General features: G+C 41.5%; 1 protein-coding gene across 1 annotated transcript in view; it reads left to right on the top strand.

Moving 5' to 3' along the window:
• PDSS2 (decaprenyl diphosphate synthase subunit 2) overlaps window positions 1–22033 on the top strand; it is a 260395-nt gene that overhangs the window by 203356 nt on the left and 35006 nt on the right. The window contains exons 5-6 of the mRNA XM_040983851.1: window positions 7285–7458; window positions 8706–8837. Coding sequence (XP_040839785.1) covers window positions 7285–7458; window positions 8706–8837 — 306 coding nt within the window. The remainder of the gene's footprint in view (window positions 1–7284; window positions 7459–8705; window positions 8838–22033) is intronic.

Below are 22033 nucleotides of genomic sequence, written 5' to 3'. Positions count from 1 at the left end.
TGACACCCCCTGGCAGCCAGTGTCCTTGGACCCGGGTTGTAAAAGGATCCCCTGGGCCGCTGGTGAAATAGAGACTGATCTTGTGCATATTTCATCTCATGGGGTAGGTGTGTCTGTGATTAATTCCTGGAAGTGGGGTGGTTGGATTACAGGGCAAATAACATTTGTAATTTTGATAGCTACAGCACTGTGAAGTTACCTTCAGTTGCTGCTTTCTACTTTCTGGGGACCCTGTTTCTTCCCAGCTAGAGGGAGGTGGGGATTTGTCTTAATTGTTAAACATACTGACACGGTTATGTTCCCTCCGGAGTCTCTGGAACAATCTGTATTTCCTTGCCTTTTCTAGTTGCTTCCTTCTGTTTTGGCTCATGGCCCTTTCTGCTTCAAATTCAGCAGCTTCTGGTCTTTGGTCTCCTCCTGTCATTCCTTCCCGTTCCTTCACTCCAGCTTACAAGGGCCCAGTAATGTTCACCCATCTTATAAAGATCCCTTAGGATGACATTTTGCTTCTCCCCATTCCTCAATCCCAGAATTCTAGGTTGAATCCTAACAGTCCCCCATAAAGATCCCAGGGATCTTTAAAAATATTGCTTGTTTGTTTGTTTGTTTTGTTTTACTTGAAAATCGACTATACTGAGAGAGGGAGAGACAGAGATCTTCTGCTGAGCTGATTCAAAGCCAGGAGCCTCTTCCCTGACTCCCATGTGGGTACTGGAGCTCAAGACCTTGAGCCATCCTCTGCTGCCTTCCCATTAGCAGGAAGCTGTGTCAGAAGTAGAGCAGGCCAGGACTGCAACTGGTGTCCACATGAGATGATAGTACTGCAGACTGAGGATTAGCTGACTATGCCACCACACTGATTTTAGCAATATTTACAGCATGAGTGAACATTCTTGAATCTGCCATAGAAGATTCACCATTTTGTCTATTATACGAAATGCACTTTATCTTTTACCATCACCTGCAGTTTTGTAGTTGGTTGTTTTGCTTTTATTTTTACCATTTGGGATTTATCCTGGTCAGTGGTGTGAACTGCAGTCATCATATTTCCCTAAAATATAGTAAAGTTATGGACCCAGTACAGTGACTTAGCAGCTGAAGTCCTCGCCTTGAATTCCATATGGGCGCCGGTTCTAATCCCGGCAGCCCTGCCTCCCATCCAGCTCCCTGCTTGTGGCCTGGGAAAGCAGTCGAGGCCAGCCCAGTCTTGGGACCCTGCCCCCACGTGGGAGACCTGGAGGAAGTTCCTGGCTCCTGGCTCTGGATCGGCTCAGCTATGGCCGAGGCAGTCACTTGAGGAGTGAATCAGCAGATGGAAGATCTTCCTCTCTGTCTCCCTTCCTTTCTGTATACATGACTTGCAATAAAAAATAAAATGAATCTTTAAATGTATGTATATATGTATATATATCTCGTTATGTTCGTCTGTAACTTGTTTGCTTTCTGGACTTCCTTGTTGTAGTATCTGTTTACAAAATACATGTTTGTTTTTTAGTTGCTTGGACTTGTTATTACGGTACTTTGTCTATTCACCCCTCCCCCCAAATACCCCCAAGTTGCTCTTTATCAAAGATTTCTTAGCTGTTCTTTTTTTTTTTTAGATTCATTTTTTTAATGTGATACAGTTTTATAGGTGGTTGGATTTCCCCCACTCCTCCCACAACCCTCCCCCTCTTAGCTGTTCTTGTGTGTTTATTTTCTCTACATGAATTTTATAATCAGGTTGCTTGCTTTTAGGATTATTGCTGGTTTTATTGGAATTACTTTATGAGATTGAATCCTACCATCTCTGAACATCATGTCTTTATATTAACGTAAGCTGCTTTTGTTCCTTTAATAGTATTTTAACATTTTTCTTAATAGGAATTTTGCATATTTCTAAGTTTATCCCTGGATTTTTTAATTTCTCTTTTTATACACAGAATGGGGGGGGAAAAGCCCTTGTTTACAATACTTTCTGATTAGTTTTTGTGTATGAAAGCTGTAATTAATACCTTTATTATGTTTGTTATAAATTATTAATTTTGCACATTGCCACCTTACCGAATTATTTTCATATTCATAATAATTTTTAATTGGTCTCTTGTTTTTCCAAATATGGTCGTATTGTCCTCAAACAGTGATAGTTAAACTCTTCCTTTCTGGTTTTTAGACATATTCCTTTCTCTTGATTTTTTCTTAAACAGTGTACAAATCTGTCTTACTTGCATTGTCACAAAGAAAGGTTCATGCCTCTCCATGAAATTTTTTTTTGACTTTTGGGCTATAAATACACCTCCACATATGTATCATACTAAGCACATACACATCAGTTCCTGTTTTTATTATGGTTTTTTTGTTGTTGTTTTTCTCATCAAGAATAGACGTTTAGGGGCCAGCATTGTGGCATAGCACATTAAGTCACAATCTGCAGTGCCGGCATCCTTTATGGACACTGGTTCATTTTTCAGCTGTTCGACTTCAATCCAGCTCCTTGCTAATCGCCAGGCAGAAACAGCAGAAATGGCCCCAAGTGCTGGGGCCTCCTGTCAACCATGTGGACATGTGAATGTAGCTTCCTTCTTCCGGCTGTGGCCTAGTTGCTCCATGACCACTGCATCATCCACTTGAGGAGTGAGGCAGCAGGTGGAAGATCTCTGTCTTTCCTTCTCTATATATAACCTGACTTTCAAATAAATAAGCAACATTTTTAAATAGGAATTGAGGGGCTAGCATAGTGGTAGCCTCTATATGGACTCTGGTTAGTGTCCTGGCTAATCTGTTTGCAATTTATCTGCCTGCTAATGGCCTGGGAAGGCAGTAGAGAATAGCCCAAGGCTTTGAACCCCTGTACCCACATGAGAGACCTGGATGAAGCTTCTGGCTTACAACTGGCCATTGCAGCCTTTTGGGAGGTAAACCCATGTGAACTTTCTCACATTGTCTCCCTGCCTGCCTATTTTTAGCTCTTGCAAATGAAATAAATAAGTCTTTTAAAAAAATAGGAGTTGAGTGATAGGTGTTTTATGTCATGAGTAAGATGCTACCTGGCATTCCTGTATCTCATGTCATTGTGTCTGGATTCAACATTCGACTGCATTCCCTGCTCCAGCTGTCTGCTAATATGCACCCTGGAGGCTGCAGGTGCTGGTTGTGTCCCTGCTACCCATGTGAGAGACCTGGATTCAGTTCTTGATTCGCAATTTCGGAATGGTCCAGCTCTAGTTGTTGTAGGTGCTTCAGGACTGAACCAATGGATAGGATATCTCTCCCTATCTGATTTCCTCTCCGTCTCTCTGTCTCTATCTCTGTCTCTGTCTCTCTCTCTCTGTTTACTTTTCAAAAAAATAAATAATAGTTGTTTTTCAGATGTCTCTATATGGAGAAATAATATTTTCTTAGGTTTATAAACATGGTTAATTTGAAATATATTCTCCAGTTATATTTAATGTTTTGTAAAGTAGGTCTTAAGTTTATACACTTTATCTCTTTTGTGTAGCTTTTTAAGCATAAGTGTTGCCATAAGTGGAGATTACTTTTTTTTTTAATTTCTTATATTTAGTTGAAAGGCACAGTGACAAAAAGAAAGAAAAGAGATCTTTCCCTGCTGGGCTGCTCTCCAAATGTCCAATACTGCTGGGGCTGGGCCAGACCAAAACCAGGAACATGGGACTCCATCCATGCAGGTCTTCCCCAGGGAGGCGTGGACCCAAATACTTAGGCCTTCTTCCACTTCTTTTCCCAGGTGCATTAGCAGAGAGCTGGATTGTAAACAGAACAGCCTACCCTTCATATGGCATGTTGGCACCATAGGCCATAGCTTAATCTGCTGCCTTGACAACTCCACCTCATGGAGCTTTCTTTTTGTTCAGAGACTTAACAAAATGAAATTGAGAATTTGATGTATCCAATGGGTTGAAGATTCCCTGCAACATAATAAAAGAGGTGGAGCAAAACCTGAGCTGACCTTTTAATGACCTCCATTTAAGTTTTCTTAATACATTTTATTTTGTCTTCAAATAGGAATAAAAGTAGAAAGATTCTGGCATGAGCTGCAGAGGAAAAAAAATAGAGTAATTAAGTAAATAAGAGTAACAGTAGAAAGGTTGTGTGTGGCAGGAGGTGCAGAAATAAGAATGTGTGAATTAACCACTCCTCTGGATGTCAAGGTTATGGTTTCAAAGCAGTGAACGTTGTTCTGTGTGTTTGCAGCATTATTTCTGTCCTAAAGGAGCCCACTGCCCAGGCGCAGCTGTCCAGTGCAATGCTCCTGGCCTGTGACGATGTCATGTGCAAGACACACTGACTTTGAAAGCTTCACATTAAAGAGAGTGTATAATAAATACCTCATTTAGAATTGTTGTTTATTATATGTTGAAATGATAATATTTAGATATGGGATAGATATATCATTAATTTCACCAGACCACCCAAGAAGAAAGGATGGTCTTTCTTCAGCAATTGCTGCTAGGAAAATTGCATTTCTATGTTCAGAAGTAAAAAACAAGACCCCTACCTTTCACCTTATACAAAACTCAGCTCTAAATGGAGCAAGAATCTAAACCTACACCCAGACACCATCCAGTTACTAGAGAAAAACATAGGGAATACTCTGCAACACATCGGTGTAGGCAAAGACTTCTTAGGAAAGAAGAAGCACAGGCAGTTAAAGCCAAATGAACAAATGTGACTACATCAGAGTAAGAAGCAAGGGAAGTGGTCAGTGAAGTGAGAAAGCAACCAACAATGGGAGAAGAGCTTCACACACTATACAGCAGATCGGAGACTAATATCCAGGATCTACAAAGAGCTCCAGAAACTCCACAGTAGCAAAACAAACAGCCCTGTTAGGAGGTGAGCAAAGGACAGCTCTGTTAGGAGGTGAGCAAAGGACAGATGTTTCTCAAAAGATTAAATTCAAAAGGCTAATATAGCCACATGAAAAATCTGCTCAGGTTTCATAGCTATTCGGGAAAGGCAAATAAAAACCACATTGAAGATCTGCCTAATTCCAGTCGAGAATGGCTTTTACATAGAAATCAACAAACAGCAACTATGGGTACAGATGTGAAGGAAAAGGCACCCTAATCCACTGTGGGTGGGAGTATAAACTAGTGCAACCACTATGGAAATTAATATGGAGAGTTCTCAGACAACTGAAAATTGATCTGCCATACAACCCAGCCATCCCACTCCTGAGGACATGTCCAAATGAAATGAAATCTGCATTGGAGAGAATGACCTGCAACCCTTTATTCATAGCAGCCCAGTTCACAATAGTGGTGATAAGAAAGCAACCCAGTGGTCATCGAATCAACAGAGTAAAGGATAAAGAAATCATGGTACATTTACTCTGGGGAAAAGTACTCAACCATAAAAAAAGAATGAGATATTACAATTTGCAGCAAAATGATCCCAGCTGAAAGCCAAAGTAAACCAATCCAAAAAGGACAGATATATGTTCTCTCTGATATAAGACAGCCAATGTACAAAACACAATATATATTTATACAAATGTATAAATACAAAATATATACATATGTACATGTGTATCTAAACACACAGAGACATATATATGTGTGTACATATATGTATATATTACACACACACACACACACACATACATGTGAACTGTACAAGGGAGACTAGCATACCAGGAAGTAAAGGTACTATGTAATATGTGTCTGTACTCCTGAATAAAGGTAAAATTCCCAATGAAACGTACAAATATATCTCTATCTTATGATACTAAATTTTCTACCTTTGCTGGTGCTTATCATGTCATCATACATTTAAATATCATACATTTAAGCATTAAGTAAATTAAACTTCTAACTTTGACTAAGGGACTGCATTATTATGATAATGAAGCAACAAGTGGGGAGGGAGGAAAGGAGAGAAGGGGAGGGATGAATTCCTGTAACATAAAACTGTGTTGAGGTAGGCGCAGCGCAATAGCATAGTGGTTAAATCTTCATCTCGCATGCACCAGCATTCCATATGGGCACTGGTTCGTGTCCTGGCTCCTCTACTTGCCGTCCAGCTCCCTGCTTGTGGCCTGGGAAAGCAGTCAAGGATGGCCTACAGCCCTGGGACCCTGCACCCACATGGGAGACCTGGAGGAAGCTCTTGGCTCCTGGCTTCAGATCAACTCATCTCTGGCTGTTGTGGCCACACGGGGACTGAAGCAGTGGACAGAGAATCTTTCTCTTTGTATCTCTTTCTGTATATCTACATTTCCAATGAAAAATAAAATAAATAAAATTTTTTAAAGCTGTATTGGAAAAAACAATAAAATAATAATTAAAGATTAATTCCACCTGTTTCTTTGCACTTTGTGGCTCCTACAAAGTTTTACATTGTGTACATGGCTTATATTACATTTCTGTTAGATAAACACTGGTCTAGGGTAGCAGATATACCTACTTGCGCATAAAGATCACAGTGGTTTTCAAAAAAAATTTTTTTAAGATGTATTTGTTTTTATTGGAAAGGTAAATTTACACAGAGAAGGAGAGACAGAGAGGAAGATCTTCCATCCAGTTGTTCACTCCCCAAGTGGCCACAATGGCCAGAGCTGCACCAATCTAAAGCCAGGAGCCAGGAGCTCCTCTGGGTCTCCCAAGCGGGTGCAGGGTCCCAAGGCTTTGGGCCCTTCTCAGCTGCTTTCCCAGGCCACAAACAGGGAGCTAGATGGGAAGTGGCGCAGCTTGGATACAAACTGGCACCCATGTTGGATCCCAGTGTTCAAGGCAAGGACTTTAGATACTAGGCCATCACACCAGGCCCTCGATTTTTTTGTAATTCTCCCTTATGGCCTTGCTTCTTAGGGAAATAAGTGCTGGCAAGTGTTGTAATCTGATCAGTCTCCTATGTAGTGGTTTACCTCCCACTGATTTTTTTCCTGCATAACTGTCCATAAGAGGATGCAGTTCCTTTGTTAAGCCGTTGACACTTTCACATAGCTTAAATGCAACACTTATGTTCTAGAAAAACATTCAGAATGACTCAATGATGAAGGTAGTGAGTTTGGAATTCAAAATTGGTACTTTTTGCCTTATCCCACTGAGTATATTTTAATAGAAGTTCCTTAACTCAATAACATAAGTAATAATATTTCTCTAAGTAGCAGTACCCTATTCTTGCTTCCATGGGTTGAACCGCGGTTCAGCATTTTCAGTTCTCTCTCGCTGCACCAACCCTAGTGTTTCGGATGGTTCCTTTCTCAACTTTACTGTTCAAAAACTAGAAGCAATTACTCCTAAAGCCTTTTTAAAATCTTGACTTTTGTTATTACCCTTTTAGGAAAATTTTATCACAGATGATATTGGAATATCAGCTTGGAAGGAGCAGGCTTTTCTCTCTCATGGTGCCTTACTGGCAAAGAGCTGCCAGGCTGCAATGGAGTTAGCAAAGCATGGCGCGAAGGTGCAGGATATGGCATTTCAGTACGGGAAGCACATGGCCATGAGCCACAAGGTATGTGATGCCCTTTAGCTTCTGTCAATGCTTGCCTAACTAACATGTTACCCAAGAAACCATTAGCCAGCTAGAAAGCTGCTTTTATTTCTCCACCAAAAAAAAAAAACAACATTTATTGTGCACTTAAGATCTATCAGTTATAAAAGATGATTGTTGTTACATGATTGATAAGGACTGTAATTTTGGCAGAGAACTTGAGCTTGCTGAAACCATATTTGTGGTGTTTATATTTGCTTACATCCCAAAAGGATTCTTGAGAGAACTCTTGCAGATTTAAATAATATGTAATCATGCCACTTACATAATGGAAAAATATAAGTGTACCACAAAGAAAAAAAAAGGATTCAAAGGTAAGTTTATTTGGTTCAAAGTAGTTTTAAAATTCTTGCAATTTTTTCTTAATTTTTGTTTTCCTGAACTTTTTGAAGACCTTTCCTATTTTTTATTTTTATTTTTGTTATAGTTCCTTATAGCTGCTTATGTCAGTCAACTTACAGAGAGTTAATGGAATTTGGAACATGCTTAATAAAATTAAAAGCTTTATTTGTAATAACTGATTTTTTGAATGATGCATGAAATACAAAATGTCCCCCAAATTAGTGGCTACGTTGTTGCCTTTTTAAAAATTGGATCCCCTCTCCCCAAGGTCCCTGGGATGACATCGAGGATGCTGTTTGTCCCCAGGGGCTGATGTGGGCTGACAGTGAAGAGAAGTGCGTTGGCTCTGCCTGCTCACTACCCACCCATCCCTCTCCATCCCGACCCATGGCCCATGATAGGTTGCGGGCCCTCTCCTCTGTAGCAAACATTAACAAATGAAGAAATATTTTTTAATGGATTTAACATTTTCAAGTATTGTTTAAATGGTTCAATAAAGTTAGAAAATATATGCCTAGGTGGGAGATATCCAGAAGCGTTTTTGGCATATTTTACTAAATCTTCAGTTACTTTACTAGGCACTACATTTATTAAATCTTTATCTAAATCCTTAACTGTGACTCAAAAAGTAAAATGGAGGATGCTGCTCCTTCCCAAAAAAATATTATTAGGGAAAACTACTTCTGAAGAATTTTCAAAGTTATTGTTAAATTGTCTAAAATACACTTTAAATTATTAAAATGCACCTAAAAATTGCATTCCTTAATCCTTGTTTCTCAGTGCATTAACTAGCTTTCTGAGCATTATAAAAATATACAGTGTACACACATTGCATTGATTTCTCTCCTTTGATTTTTTTTTTCTAGATAAATTCTGACCTCCAACCCTTTATTAAAGAAAAAAGCACTGACTCTACGGCCTTTAACCTGAACTCAGCACCTGTAGTCTTGCATCAGGAGTTTCTTGGAAGAGATTTGTGGATGAAGCAGATTGGAGAGGTAAACTGAGAATTATTCCTATATTAGCTGCTATTAGCATTTAGTTTATTATACAATATAATCAGTGTTTCTTAATAGGTAAGGTGATAGATTAGCCACTTAAGAGCACATTCACAGAGGTTGAATTCTTTCCTTATAATCTATATTCTTAGTAAAATCTCAGAATTTGGGAGAATGCACCGTTGTGTTTTCTTATTATCTAAATTCTTAGACTATTGCAACACAAAACAAATGCTTGTGGTGCATGCTAATTAACTCAGATTTTTTTTTTCTGAAGGCTTTCAAACATTGGGGTATGGTAACAGCACCACCCTGTAACTGCCGGCAGTTAACCATCTGTGGACTCTAGCACAAGCAGCAGAATTCCAGGAGCTCCGTCTGTCAGCTCATTGGGTTATTTTAAAACAAACTTGGACCCTGAATACTCATTCTGAGGTGTTATACGGCGGGGGGAGGAGAGAAAAGCTTGAAGAGCAGAGGGAAGGGAGGGAGTTTACACTGATCTCTTTCCTCCCATTGGAGTTGGGGTGGCAGATACTAGGGAATATTTTTTGCTTAATTTTAGGCTTTGGTGCAAAAAGATTGTTTTCTTTTTTTTTTTTTTTAAGATTTATTTACTTTCATTACAAAATTACAAAGTCAGATATACAGAGAGGAGAGGAGAGACAGAAGATCTTCTGTCCAATGATTCACTGCAACGGCTGGTGCTGCGCCGATCCGGAGCCAGGAGCCAGTCCTCCACTGCTTTCCCAGGCCACAAGCAGGAAGCTGGGTGGGAAGTGGAGCTGCCGGGATTAGAACCAGCGCCCATATGGGATCCCAGAGCGTTCAAGGCGAGGACTTTAGCCACTAGGCCACGCCGCTGGGCCCAGATTGTTTCCTTTTCATACAGAAGCCTCATAGAATGTAGTCAGCTTCATGTGTGCAACGGGTTGGGTTCATATAAGGCTCCAGACACGGGAAACTAGGCCCAGCTGAGGATGGGGTAGCTGTGTGGTTCCAGCAGAAGGTCCTTGTGGTCATCTGTGTTCTCAAAGGAGAGACTTTCCTTCTCCCAAGTCTTGCCCCTGATGGGCTCTCAGAATGCTGAGAGCTCCCTTAACCTCCTCTCCATTCACCAGGTAGCAAACTGGCAGACTGCCTACCAAGGGCGCTGTCCAGTCCCAGAGAACAGATCTACAGGTGTGGGTGATGGGAGCCCCTCAGGGAGCCACGTTGAATGGTCGTTTTGTGGTGGAAAGGCCTCAAGAGTATCCACATGTGCCACAGGGCCAGCTGCCCCAGTCAGAGGCAGTACCAGGTGTTTGAAAGAATGAGTCAAAAAACAAACCTGTAAGACTGGAACTCAGAGGAATCACAGACAGTGGGAGAAAGGCATTTTCAGAAGCATCAGTCGGTACACTCAGCAAGATACGACATTCAGACTATGAACTAAGAACAGGATGAAATCCAAGTCAGACCATAAAGAGTTACGTTCCTAGTATTACTCAGCACAGTGGGGAGATTAAATTCACAGCAACTTAGTATGTACTGGGGTGAGCAGGTAGAAGAAGGATGCTGCAAGCATCCAGTCATAATATCAGAGATGGGGAAGGGTTTATCACCTTGTTCTGATCAGCACATGTTGTGTATATTTTTTAAAAATTCACTCTATAGCCCAGGCAGATATTGTCAATCTTACAAATGTAATAAAAGAACAGGTGCATGGGAAAAAGGACAATGCCAAGAATAAAAAATAGAATTATGAAATATGACCAAAAATGTAATTGCTTATTTGAAAGACAAAGAGAGATCTTCCATCTGTTGATTCACCCCGCAAAGCCCACACTGTTCAGGGATAGACTAGGCCAGAGCTGGGAATCCAGGATCCGTCTGGATCTCTCATGTGGGGAGTAGGGATCCAGCTGCTTGAGCCATCAGCCGCTGCTTCTGAAGGTGTGCATTAGCAAGAAGGGCCCTGTGAAGCAGAGCTACTGTTGAACTCAGACACCCTAACGTGGAATACCAAGTGGTGTCTGAATCACTTCGCCAAAGACCCATGCACACAAGAAACTCTTTTTTTAATAGAATGGAAGATGCAAATGAGAAAAATCTCCAGGAAAATGAGACAAGTGCCTACAAGAGCCGGGACTGGGCCAGGCTCAGCCAGGTTGCCCACATGGGTAACAAGTACTTGAGTATTTGGGTCATTATCTGCTGCCTCCCAAGGTGCGAGTTAGCAGAAAACTAGATCAGAAATGGAGCAAGAACCCAAAACATCAACTCTAATATGGGATGCATGTATCCCACACAACAATTTCAACTGTGAAAGGAATTTCACCTACCTTTTAATTTTTTTTTTATTTTAAAGATTTATTTATTTTTATTGGAAAGTCAGATTTACAAGAGAAAAGGAGGTACCTAGAGAAAGATCTTCCGTCCTCTGGTTCACTTCCTATATGGCCGTGATAGCCAGAGTTGAGCAAATCCAAAGCCAAGTGCCAGGAGCTTCTTCCGAGTCTCCCATGCAGATTGCAGGGTCCCAAGGCTTTGGATCGTCCAATACTGCTTTCCCAGGCCACAAGCAGGGAGCAAGATGGGAAGTGGAGCAGCTGGAACATGCACCAAACCCAATACCTTTTAATCTTTAAAATAGTGATCAATGATACATAATTGTATATTTCTGTGAAGATATCTCATGTTTTAAATACTCTCCTATTTGTTTTTATTTTAAAACTTTTAGTTAAAAATTTGTATACTTTGCTATGCTAAATCTACTTCTGGGAATCAGTCCCAAGAAAAATATCAGTAATGTGGCAAAGACTTTCATATCAGCTGTGCACCAAAACATTAGTTATAAAAGGAGCAAAATAAAATCAGTCCCATTTGAAAAATGTTGAAAAGCCTAAGTGAAGGACAGGACAATGAAACATCACCCCTAGTTACCAAACTTCTGTATTAGTAGGGTGTGTTTGTGTATGTGGTTTTGTTTTGTTTTTGTTTTTAATTTCTGGACTGAATATATATATGGTGTTAGTGGCTGTAATTGGGTTACATTTGAATATATTAGTTTTACATTTTGGTTGAAAACATCCAGCTGGATATATTAAATGAACACTATGAGCTCTCCCTTGGATAGTCACAAATATACCCATCTATGCAGGAGTACTTTCAAGAATTTAGAAGAACCTTCATAAAAAAGAGACATGGCCAGTTTTCTTTAATTCTTCTTAAAGGTTTATTTATTTTTTCACCTGCTGTGGCTTAATCTTCAGCTTGCATCTACTGGGATCCCAAATGAATGCCAGTTCATGTCCTGGCTGTTCCATTTCCCATCAAGCCCCCTGTTTATGGCCTGGGAAAGCAGTCGAGGACAACCCAAGGCCTTGGGACCCTGCACCCACATAGGAGACCCAGAAGAAGCTCCTAATTCCTGGCTTCACATCAGCTCAGCTCTGGCCATTGTGGTCACTTGGGGAGTAGACCAGCAGACAGAGGATTTTTATTTCTGTCTCCTTCTTTCAGTATATCTCCCTTGCTAATAAAAATAAGTAAGTCTTTAAGGAGAAAAAAAGATTTATTTTTTTTATTGGGAAGGCAGATTTACAGAGTGAAGGGTTCACTCCCCAAATGACTATAGCAGTAGGTAAACCGATCCAAAGCCAGGAGCCAAAAGCTTATTCTGGGTCTCCCACACAAGTACAGGGTCCCAACACCTTAGGCCGTCCTCCACTGCCTTCTCAGCTACAAGCAGAGAGCTGGAGGGGAAGTGAAACATCCAAGACATGAATTGGCATCCATATGGGATCCCAACACATTCAAGGCAAGGACTTTAGCCACTAGACTACTGCGCTGGGCCCAGCATGGCTGTTTTCTTAAAAGAGAAAGTGTACATTGAAAGCAATGTCATTTATACCATATGCAGTCATCTCTAGTTATTAAGATATTTTTAATTATTTCAAAGGGAATAATATTAAGATACTCCAACCTCAGAAAGTATCTGGTGTTAGTAGTTGGAAGCACGGTAGTACAACCACAAACACTGAAGTAACTCTTGATGGTTCTTAAGGGTTTCTTCTGCACTTAATGAAACAAAGTCATTGAGTACAGAACATATAGCAGAAGATATAGCAACAAATTGCTAACGATTGAGGAAGGGATAAAAGAAACATGAATGAGAATAAGCCAGTTGAGGAACTCAAGAGGAAAGAGAATTTGTGTTCAGCTGGGAAAGCCAATGAAAGTTTTATGAAGTAGCGAATATATACAATAGTATTTGTATAAGATTTTGATGGCCAAGATGGGAATGGAGAACTTCGTAGGTAAAGGAAGCATGGAGAAGTGTTGCAGATGGACTGTGCAATGTTCAGTCTCATGTCTTGCCCTGATTCCAAGCATGCATTATATTCAAGCAGAGGGGAGCATAATTTAGATAGAATGCAAAGACTAAGGAACACCATTCAGAGACAGATGAAGAACTGCTCTAGTAATAGGTAATAACTGTATTTAAAGCCTTCAGTTCAGATGAAAACATGTACATGAATGTTATCAGCAGTATTCACAATAGCCAAGGATAGAAATAACCCCATGTCCATCACCTGATGAATAGATAAATGTAGTAGAGCCACACACTGTAATTTTTCAGCCATAAAGGCAAATGAGGTCTGAATACACACTACAACAAGGATGCACCTTAAAAACATTATGATTAATGAAAAAAGCCAGATAGAAAAGGACACTAGATGGTGATTCCATTAGATGAAACATCCATAGAAACAGAAAGTAGATGGTTCTTTGCCAGAGGCTGGCAGGTGGGGGAGTGGAGAGTGATGGCTTAGTGGGTACAGGCTTCCTTTTGACATGATCAAAAATGTTCAGAACTTTCAGTGATAACAGTGGCATAACATTGTAAATATACTAAATGTCACTGAACTGATGCTTACATGGGTTAAATTGGTGGATTTTATGTTCTGTAGACTTTACCTAGATTTTATTGAATTTTTTAAGATTTATTTTTTATTATTGGGACTTCAGAATTACAGAGAGAAGCAGATACAGAGACAAAGATCTTCTACCTGCTAGTTCACTCCTTAATGGTCACAATGGCCAGAGCTGAACCAATCTGAAGCCAGGAACTTCTTCCCGGTCTCCCACACAGGTGTAGGGTCGCAAGTTTTGGGGCCGTCCTCGACTGCTTTCCCAGGCCACAAGCAGGAAGCTGGATTGTAAGTGAAGCAGGCAGGACATGAACTGGTACCCATAGGGGATCCCAGTGGATACAAGGCTACCAGTAGGCTACAGTGCCAGTCCTAACTAGATTTTTTTAAAAAATGAAAGATTTTGGAACCTTGCCTGTGTAAGATGGACTTGTTTCAGAAGTCATGAAGCAAATTTAAAAATATTTTGAGCCAGATGGTATCAAGGTCTGAACTATTTTTGAGAGGGGAACATCTCACTACATTATATTGAAGGAAGGGAATGGGGAAATAAGAGAGGCAAGATTATTTAGGAAGGTTATGGGAACCTGATGAGATGTGTAGAAGGAAATCCCCAATCCAATAAGGATGGGTGAGTGGAGGTGCCAAATCAGTTCAAAATGAAAATATGTAGGACCTAAAAACATAAAATGGAGAAAGCTGGCAGGTGTGGACTATGGAGAGCTAGAGGTCCAAACTAAGATATAGAACTTGGGTAACAGAAGAAATGTGCCATACAGAGAAGTAGGAAAGTTAAATGAGAAATTGGCTTAAGTTTGGCTTTCAACACAGTGAGGTTGAGGTGCACCACCCATATTGATGGCCATCACCTTGGGATCTTGCTATTGAAAGAAGCAAATCAATTCTCTGTGCTGGATTTTCCTGCTTATGCTTTCCCAAGATCCAGGTAGATTTTTTTTTTAAAGATTTATTTTATTTTTATTGGAAAGGCAGATATACAGAGAGGAGAGACAGAAAGGAAGATCTTCCGTCCAATGATTCACTCCCCAAGTGAGCGCAATGGCCAATGCTATTGCTGATCCGAAGCCAGGAGCCCCTTCTGGGTCTCCCACGTGGGTGCAGGGTCCCAAAGCTTTGGGCCATCCTCAACTGCTTTCCCAGGCCACAGGCAGGGAGCTGGAATGGAAGCGGGGGCCGCCGTGATTAGATCTGGCGCCCATATGGGATCCCGGGGGTGCAAGGTGAGGACCTTAACCACTGTGCAACCGCGCCGGGCCCAAGATCAGGTAGATTTTGTTGTTTGTCAAACTGCAATGTGCAATCTCATGTCTTGCCCTGATTCCAAGAGCATGCAGAAAACTGATTGCAAAAGAGTAACAGAGATGTATTAATGCAAGCCCCTCTCTGTCAAAGACCAGGCATCACAGCCTTCTGCATCTGAAGGCTGAACCAGAGGAAGAGAACATGAAAAAGTTCGTCATAAGACATACATGTTTCCCTCTGAATGGTGATTCACTGTTCCGAGTGCAAGAGACTGTAAATCAGCCACACACACAGTCCAGTCTGGATGTTGTTGTGCTTGCAGACACCTTCTGTGCTTCACTTAGTAGGCAAGGATGGTCAAGACGGGAGTGGGCACTTGGCACAGCCACTTCCCATATTGGAGTGCCAAGTTTCCAGTCCCAGCTCTGCTTCCTATTGCAGCTTCCCGATAATGTACATTATCAGAGGTAGCAGATGATAACTCAACGATTAGGGACCCGGCCACTGACTTGGGAGACCTGGATGCGGTTCTGAGCATCAACCTAGCCCAGTTGCTGTGGACATTTGGGGAGTGAACCAGCTGAGAGAAGAGATTTCTTTTTCTCTTTCAATAAGAAATTTCAAATATTGATTAAGAAAGTGAAGACAAGACCAATCCTGTTCCTTTATATTCTGATGTATTTCTTGCTTTGTATCTGGACAGCTGGGAAGCTGAAGGCCTGTTTCTATCATCCCACTCTCTGGACCACCCTGACTTCAGGGCTAGGAGATCTAGTAGATTTCTGATTTATGACGATTTTTTCAAATCCCCATCTACTATACACAAACAATTCTGGAAACAGGGTGGAAGTATTCTTCCTCTGTAATCCCCTAAAAACTCCTTTTAGCAAATAAACTGAACTTCACCTATAAATCTCAGTACAAATACACAGAGAATTTATTTCAGGAAGACTGTTTTCTCCAAGGAGCCAGCGTGACTCCTGCTGTAAGAGAGTGTACAGTGTTGAAATACATGATTGTTTTTCAGAAGGGAAAACATCTTATCATGAGAAAATTATTGGGCAAACATAGACTGCTGAACATTATACCAGGCAACTTACCTGGTGCTCCCCTACCCCACCAAAAAAACCACTAATATGAAAGACAGCAAAGGTGATGGTATGAAGGCTGTTGCAGATTCCAAGTGCTTAATAAGATGATACCCAAAGGCGATGTGAGATTGTTTAATCCCATCTGGGTTGGGATCAAAGCAGCTCAAGAAGACATTGTTGGTTCATGTCGGAGACTTTGAACAGTATTTCAAATAATATTACAGTGATGATCATGGAGTCTGTGCTTATGCAGAAATGTGTCTTGCTCTTTGAAGATAAGTGCTGGGGCCCAGCACAGTAGCCTAGTGGCTAAAGTCTTTGCCTTCATGCACCAGGATCCTATATGGACACTGGTTTGGATCCAGGCTGCTCCACTTCCCATCCAGCTCTCTACTTGTAGACTGGGAAAGTGGTAGAGGATGGCCCAGAACCTTAGGACCTTGCACCCATGTAGGAGACCCGGAAGAAGCTCCTGGCTCCAGGCTTCAGGTTGGCTCAGCTCTGGCCACTGCAGCCTCTTCCGGAGTGAATCAGCAAATGGAAGATCTTTCTCTCTGTCTCTCCTCCTTTCTGTATATCTGACTTTCCAATAAAAATAAAGAAATCTAAAAGGAAGAAGAAAATAAGTGCTGGAATATTTTAGAAAAAGCATCAAGATCTCTTAAGACATGTTTTCAAATAACGAGGGGTTATATAGCGAGAGAAGGCCAAAGTAACAGAAGGTCAGCAATTGATGGATTCAGGTGGAGGGCAAATGGGTGTTCTTGTTTCAACTAAAAAGTTTGAGGTGAGGGAGGTAATTGTCCTTGACAGTTTAAAACAGAAAATCGTTTTTTAAAAAAATGACTTACTCCAAAATGCAGCTGATAACATTTGGGAAGAATAACTTGATAGGCAGGAAGACCACTCTGCAGCGATTTCTGGGCTCCCTGCTGTGGAATATTAGTTTTCTGCTTTTAGGGGAGGGAAAAAAAAAAGGTGTCCCCATATCCAGCTTTCAAGTCCAGATAACAGTGGTTGGAAATTGGAAACAGTTCATTTATGTCATCCAACCCTTCTTTGTTAGCTGACATATAAAAAAGCATTTGTTTCTTAAAGTAAAAGACCACATTGTACATCCATTACTTACCAACAGGGAACCTATCTGCCTTTGGTCTGCAGAGACCAGTATATAAACCTTTGGAATTAATCCCTTTGTTCATCCTTCCAATCATAGTGCTGGCTTTTTTCTGCTTTTGTGGGGAATATTGTTTTACAGCGCTCACCACGGCTGTCGGAGAAGGCCTCCCGTGTCATGAGCACTCTCTATCGTCTACCTTCACATTTTTTTTTTAAAGATAAAACAAGGTTCAAACCACACAATCTCTGTGAACCGCTAAAGAGTGGGAAAAAAATTACTTTCTTTTCTCGTGACCCGGATTGACAAGGGGCACACCTGCAGGAGGCACCGAGATGAGTCCATCTCTTTTCCAAGACCCTCATAATGAAGCCCTCCGGGACTCGCCAGGTGTGGTGGAATTGGCAGCAGCCGCAGGAGAGGAGCAGTGAGCAGGAAGAGCTCCAGTCTGCGGATGTTCAAATGCAGTCTGCACCGATTCCTTATCAGCCTGTTTGGGGCTGCAGTGAGAAAGTTATTCTAATAATATCTCACTCTACAGAAATATGTGTGAAAAGTGGCAGTCCTCAGAGAAAGGAAGGTAGGTTAGTTTTCCATTCTCCTTAAGGAGATTTAGGGAATTTATGTAGTTTGTTCTCTTTTAGTTTTTGAGGTTATACACTGATGCACACAGAAGCCCAAACTAAAAGTCACATTAGGCAGAGCAGAACAGACACACACACACACACACACACACACACATCATGGACTTCAGGGCAGGCTGCTAAGCAGCCGCAGCCTCCACGGGCTAGCCAGGTGAGCCCAATCCAGCCAGCCCAGCCTTCTGGTCTACTCTTACTTCACCAACAAGCAATGGAGACCCATATAAAAATGTTAATGTTATTCAAGGAATCAATCAGTTGAGAACTAAAAATCCAGTTTCATGTTGGTTTATTTGATTTATTTGAAAGAGTAACGGTGAGTAGAAGACACAGAGATAGGTCTTCCATCTGTTGCTTAATGCCTACAACATCTGGAGCTGTCATCGACTGAGGCCAGGAGCCTCAAAGTCCATCCGGCTCTCCCTGATGGGTGGCAGGGACCCAAGTACTGCAGCCGTTTTCCGCTGCCTTCTCAGGCACATTCCAGCACAGTATCCAGGACTCAGCTCAGCACTCTGGTATAGGATGGGGGTGTCTCAGCAGTGGCTTAGCCAGTTGCACCGCAGTGCCTGCTCCCAAGAACCGTATTTTCTGATTCTCAACCTATCCATCTTCCCAGAAGGTCACAGTTGTCCTTGGAGTGGTCACATTTAAGACACTTGCTGTCCTAGTAGACAAGCATTTCATACTCTGGGCTTTCAGGTACACATCTTTTTTTCCTAAGATTTATTTATTTTTATTGGAAAGGCAGATTTACAGAGAGAAGGAAAGACAGAGAGAAAGATCTTCCATTTGCTGATTCACTCTGCAAGAGGCTGCAGTGGCCAGAGCTGAGCTGATCTGAAGCTTGGAGCCAGGAGCTTCTTCCAGGTCTCCCACATGGGCGCAAGGTCCCAAGGCTTTGGGCCATCCTCCACTGCTTTCCCAAGCTGCAAGCAGAGAGCTGGATGGGAAGTGGAGCAGCCTGGATACAAACCAGTACCAATATGGAAAACCAGTGCATGCAAGGTGAGGACGTTAGCCAGGCCTGAGGTGCACATCTTGAAATCTCTCCTGTGGAGGCTTCCTAACTTTCATTCTCTACTTCTATTTCTTTTACTTCACTACACACTCCTTCCCAGTTTGAAGCACTTAATTACACTAAAACTGCTAGTATATTCTCCATTCCATTCTTTTGTTGTTCCATTTTCATGAAATATTTAACTCTGTTTTCTACATATAGTCTATTTACAAGTAGGAGGCAAATGAGAAAGTTGGCATGTGGCATTGTTCAGTACAAGTAAAATTTGTTAAGCAGCAACTAATGACTCCACCTTAGCTATTATGAGCTCTGAAACAAAACATCCAGCTTTTCTAAAACTAGGAGTGAGAAAACAATTTTGCTTCCGAAGTTCCCTAAATAGACACTACATAAGCAGTACCTGCCTTTTTAAATTGTATATCCACCCACTCATTCAGACACTGACCAAGACGTGAGAGCTATGAGCAAGAGAGAACGTTTCCCTGCTGTCGCAGAGCTTAAGTTGTGGTTTATACATGAAGCCTGTCTAAAATAATCTTATACATCCCACAGAGCATGCAGGCAGAGGCTCTTATCTGTTCTGTTCATGGCTATTTCTGGGGCCTAGGCAGAGCCTGACTCTGAATAGATGCTCCCTGACCATTTGTTGTATGAGCAACCAATCATTAGGTGTAGCTGGAACTGCAAGGCCTCCCAAATTAGCTACTTTACAGAAAGAATATGAGTAGGTAATTTTCAATGAGAAATATTACTTATGCAGGGGACGGGATCCATCATCTGCTTTTGTCTTTAAATTGCTACATGTTTGTGAACTCTGAAGTTTTTATCTTTCAAATAAAGAGAATAAATCTTTTTTAAGATTTTTTTTTTATTGTAAACTCAGATATACAGAGAGGAGGAGAGACAGAGAGGAAGATCTTCCATCTGATGATTCACTCCCCAAGTGACCACAACGCCCGGTGCTTCACCAATCCAAAGCCAAGAACCAGGAGCTTCCGCCAGGTGTCCCATGCAGGTGCAGGGTCTCAAGGCTTTGGGCCATCCTTGACTGCTTTCCCAGGCCACAGTCAGGGAGCTGGATGGGAAGTGGAGCTGCCAGGAATAGAACCGGTGCCCATATGGTTCCCAGCATGTTCAAAACGAGGATGTCAGCCACTAGGCTACCATGCCAGACCCAATAAATCATTTTTTAAAGTATATATGTATCATATACATAGAAAGGTTTAAATATGTTACATTTGTCTTTAAAAATAAATGGTTCTTTTAGGTACAAGATAATCATTAAAAAAAAAAGGGGGGGTTGTACAGGACCACAATGCTTGAGGTGAGGTTTTTATAGTTTATTAGAGATAAAGATCTTCCATCTGCTAGTTCATTCCCCCAAATGCCTACAGCAGGCAAGGCTGTATCAGGCTGACTCCAGGAGCCTGAAATCAAATCTGGGTCTCCTGTGTGGGTGGAGGAACCCAGGCACCTGAGTCATTACCTGCCTCCTTTAGTGGTGCACATGAGCAGGAAGCCGGATCACAAGCAGAGCCAGGACTCAAAGCCAGGCGCTGTGATGCTCTAGTCTGTTCACATTATGGCAACAGTGGTCATTGTCCTGTCGTCTTACATACACTTCTACTCTCAGCTTGCAGAACATGGCAGAACTAATGTTGAGCAGATATAGAGTGTGTATGTGACATTTCTCTGCCATCCTTCCCAGCAGAAGTGTTCTGCTAGGTGAAAGGGTAGTGGCCCAGCTAGAACTGCAAAGTAAAACGAGAGCTTCAAGTTTGAAAGTAGCTTGTAAGTAAACCTGAGTAGTTCATAGCACTGGAATTCTCTAAAGTGATTTGTCTAACAATAAATTGTGAAATAAGAAAAAAAGGGTTTACAGAAATTTTCAGTAGAGCTGCTACTCAAGTTGTTCTTGTCACAGCTTTATATTCACTACTCTTTCCTGAAGAAACTGCTGTTGGATTTTTTTTTTAATGGAAAACCCAGGAGTTGGCTTAGTGTCCCAAAAGGAAAAACAGACCCTCAGTCATTACAAATTGCATAGTTTCTCCACAGCTCACCTTACAGTATTAAGATACCTGTGTTCCTTAACAAAGCTAGAACCATTTTCTTTGCTCCTAATAGGCCCCGTGTATTAAACTTGAAGCTCTCCTTTTAATTTTGCAATTCTAGCTCGGCCACTGCCTTTCACCCAGCAGAAGTGTTCTGCTGGGAATGATGGCAGAGAAATGCTACGTATACAACCTATATCTGCTCAACATTAGTTTTGCAATGTTTTGCAAGCTGAATGAGTAGAAGCGTATGTAAAATGACAGCACCCATCACCACAGCGTTGCCATAACATGAACAGACTATAAACACTGGAAAATGAGAATGTTGAGAGAGCAGAAACAAAGAGGAGCTCTGGTTAGGACAAAGGTAAAATTGTTAGAGAGGATATGCTAATTTTTATATATTTTCATTTTACTTGAGAGACAGAGCAAGAGGGAGGGAGGAATCTCACACTCAGTGATTCACTCCCCAAATGGCCGTAATGGTCACATCTGCGCCTGGCCAAAGCCGGAAACCTCGAACTCAATTCATCTTGTACATGTGTGGCCTGGATCTAAGTACTTAAGCCTTCACCTGCTGCTTCCCAGGATGCTTGTTAGTACAAAGCTGGAATTAGTTGCAGACCACAGGACTTCCCATGTGGGATGTAAGCATCCCAAGCAGTGTCTTAACTGCTGAGCCACACAGCCAACCTGAAGACCCCTAGTTAGTGCTGTAACCGAACAATGCATGGTCATCAGCAAGAGGCAAGGAGAAGGATGGCAAATGGGAAGAGTGGAATATTTGTGACCTCAGGATCAACTTCAGTGTCAGATGCCAATTAGCCTAAAATCAATTTCAGAATCATTTGGGATTTTGAGAATTCAAAACATACTGTGAGCATGTTGCTATTTAAATTTTTGGTCTCCAACCATCTGTGGAAAGTCCAGGACATGTTTGTCCAGCATCAAGGTGGTTTGCTGAATTAGGGGTGTGGCTGACAAGCGTTTTCAGAACTCCCTGCCACTCCTACAGGAGTTACTGTGGAGTAGGAGCAGATTTGAATATAACCAGAATTACTGGACCCATCATGGTGGCCTAGTGGCTAATGTC

The sequence above is a fragment of the Ochotona curzoniae genome, unplaced genomic scaffold (genome assembly GCF_017591425.1).
Source record: "Ochotona curzoniae isolate NIBS_2020 unplaced genomic scaffold, NIBS_Ocur_1.0 contig_3819, whole genome shotgun sequence".
NCBI lineage: Eukaryota > Metazoa > Chordata > Mammalia > Lagomorpha > Ochotonidae > Ochotona > Ochotona curzoniae.
This window is presented reverse-complemented; position numbering and strand designations above follow the sequence as displayed.